This window comes from Spinacia oleracea, chromosome 4 (assembly GCF_020520425.1).
Source record: "Spinacia oleracea cultivar Varoflay chromosome 4, BTI_SOV_V1, whole genome shotgun sequence".
In the NCBI taxonomy this organism is placed as follows: Eukaryota; Viridiplantae; Streptophyta; class Magnoliopsida; order Caryophyllales; family Amaranthaceae; genus Spinacia; species Spinacia oleracea.
In genome coordinates, this window is record NC_079490.1 from 140,040,449 (window position 1) to 140,041,345 (window position 897).

An 897-nucleotide genomic window follows, 5' to 3' on the forward strand; every position below is an offset into this window, starting at 1 on the left:
AGTATAGTGATAGAGTAAATAGCTACGAAGCATGCAATGAGGTCAACTGACTCCATTACCATTTACTATTTACTATTAATTAATTTCAAAGACTTAATACATTATTAGCTGCAGCCAGGTGTGACTCTTTCCTCCCCCGATCCTACATGTCCACTTTTTTCCTTTGTGGGCCCACTTTTCTAGATCTCACCATAGTATAAATTAAAGGGACGATGCTCTCACCCTCTTTCCTTTACGATTAAAGCCTATCTAGCTTCGTTGTTTGTGAGTTTATTAATTTCTCTGATCAAAACAACATACGAAGTAGTGGGTGTACGTCGTACCTCTAAAATCCTAAGGAAAATCATGGGTAATTGCTTAAGGCATGAAACAAAAGCTGAATGGGCAGGCGAAGATTGGACGCCGGCGATGATGACAGATAGCGAAATGAAGAAAGGCGACGACAACGAGTATTGTTATTCAGGATCAAATATGATAAAGGAGGTAAAGGTTAAGATTACAAAGAAACAATTGGAAGAATTGTTAGGGAAGATGAATGTGGATGTCCAACAACAAAAACAAGGGTTGTCTTCTGGACAAATATTGGGGAAGTTGGTTAAGGTTAGTGTTTATTCTGAGACCACTCATCATAAGTCTTGGAGGCCTCGGTTGCAGACCATTCCTGAACTTTAATTATCCAATTTACTTAGCTTAATTTATGTTTATCCAACAAGCCTTGCTTGATTATATATACATGATATCATTCATCAAGTTTGTGTACGTTTTGGTACGTAGCTAGCTTGTACATATATATATATATATACCAAGTATTTATCATCAACTTTTTCTATGTATACATTAATTGGTGGATGTACGTCTTAATTTAAAGACCTATCCAAGTTGGAACTTGTTAGGTTC

At 36.6% G+C, this 897-nt stretch overlaps 1 protein-coding gene across 1 annotated transcript; it reads left to right on the forward strand.

The window, feature by feature from the left end:
- Positions 1–345: 345 nt before the first annotated feature.
- LOC110799737 (uncharacterized) lies at positions 346–672 on the forward strand. Its single transcript, XM_022005012.2, has one exon. The coding sequence runs from the start codon at positions 346–348 to the stop codon at positions 670–672; it is 327 nt and encodes a 108-aa protein (XP_021860704.2).
- Positions 673–897: the final 225 nt, after the last annotated feature.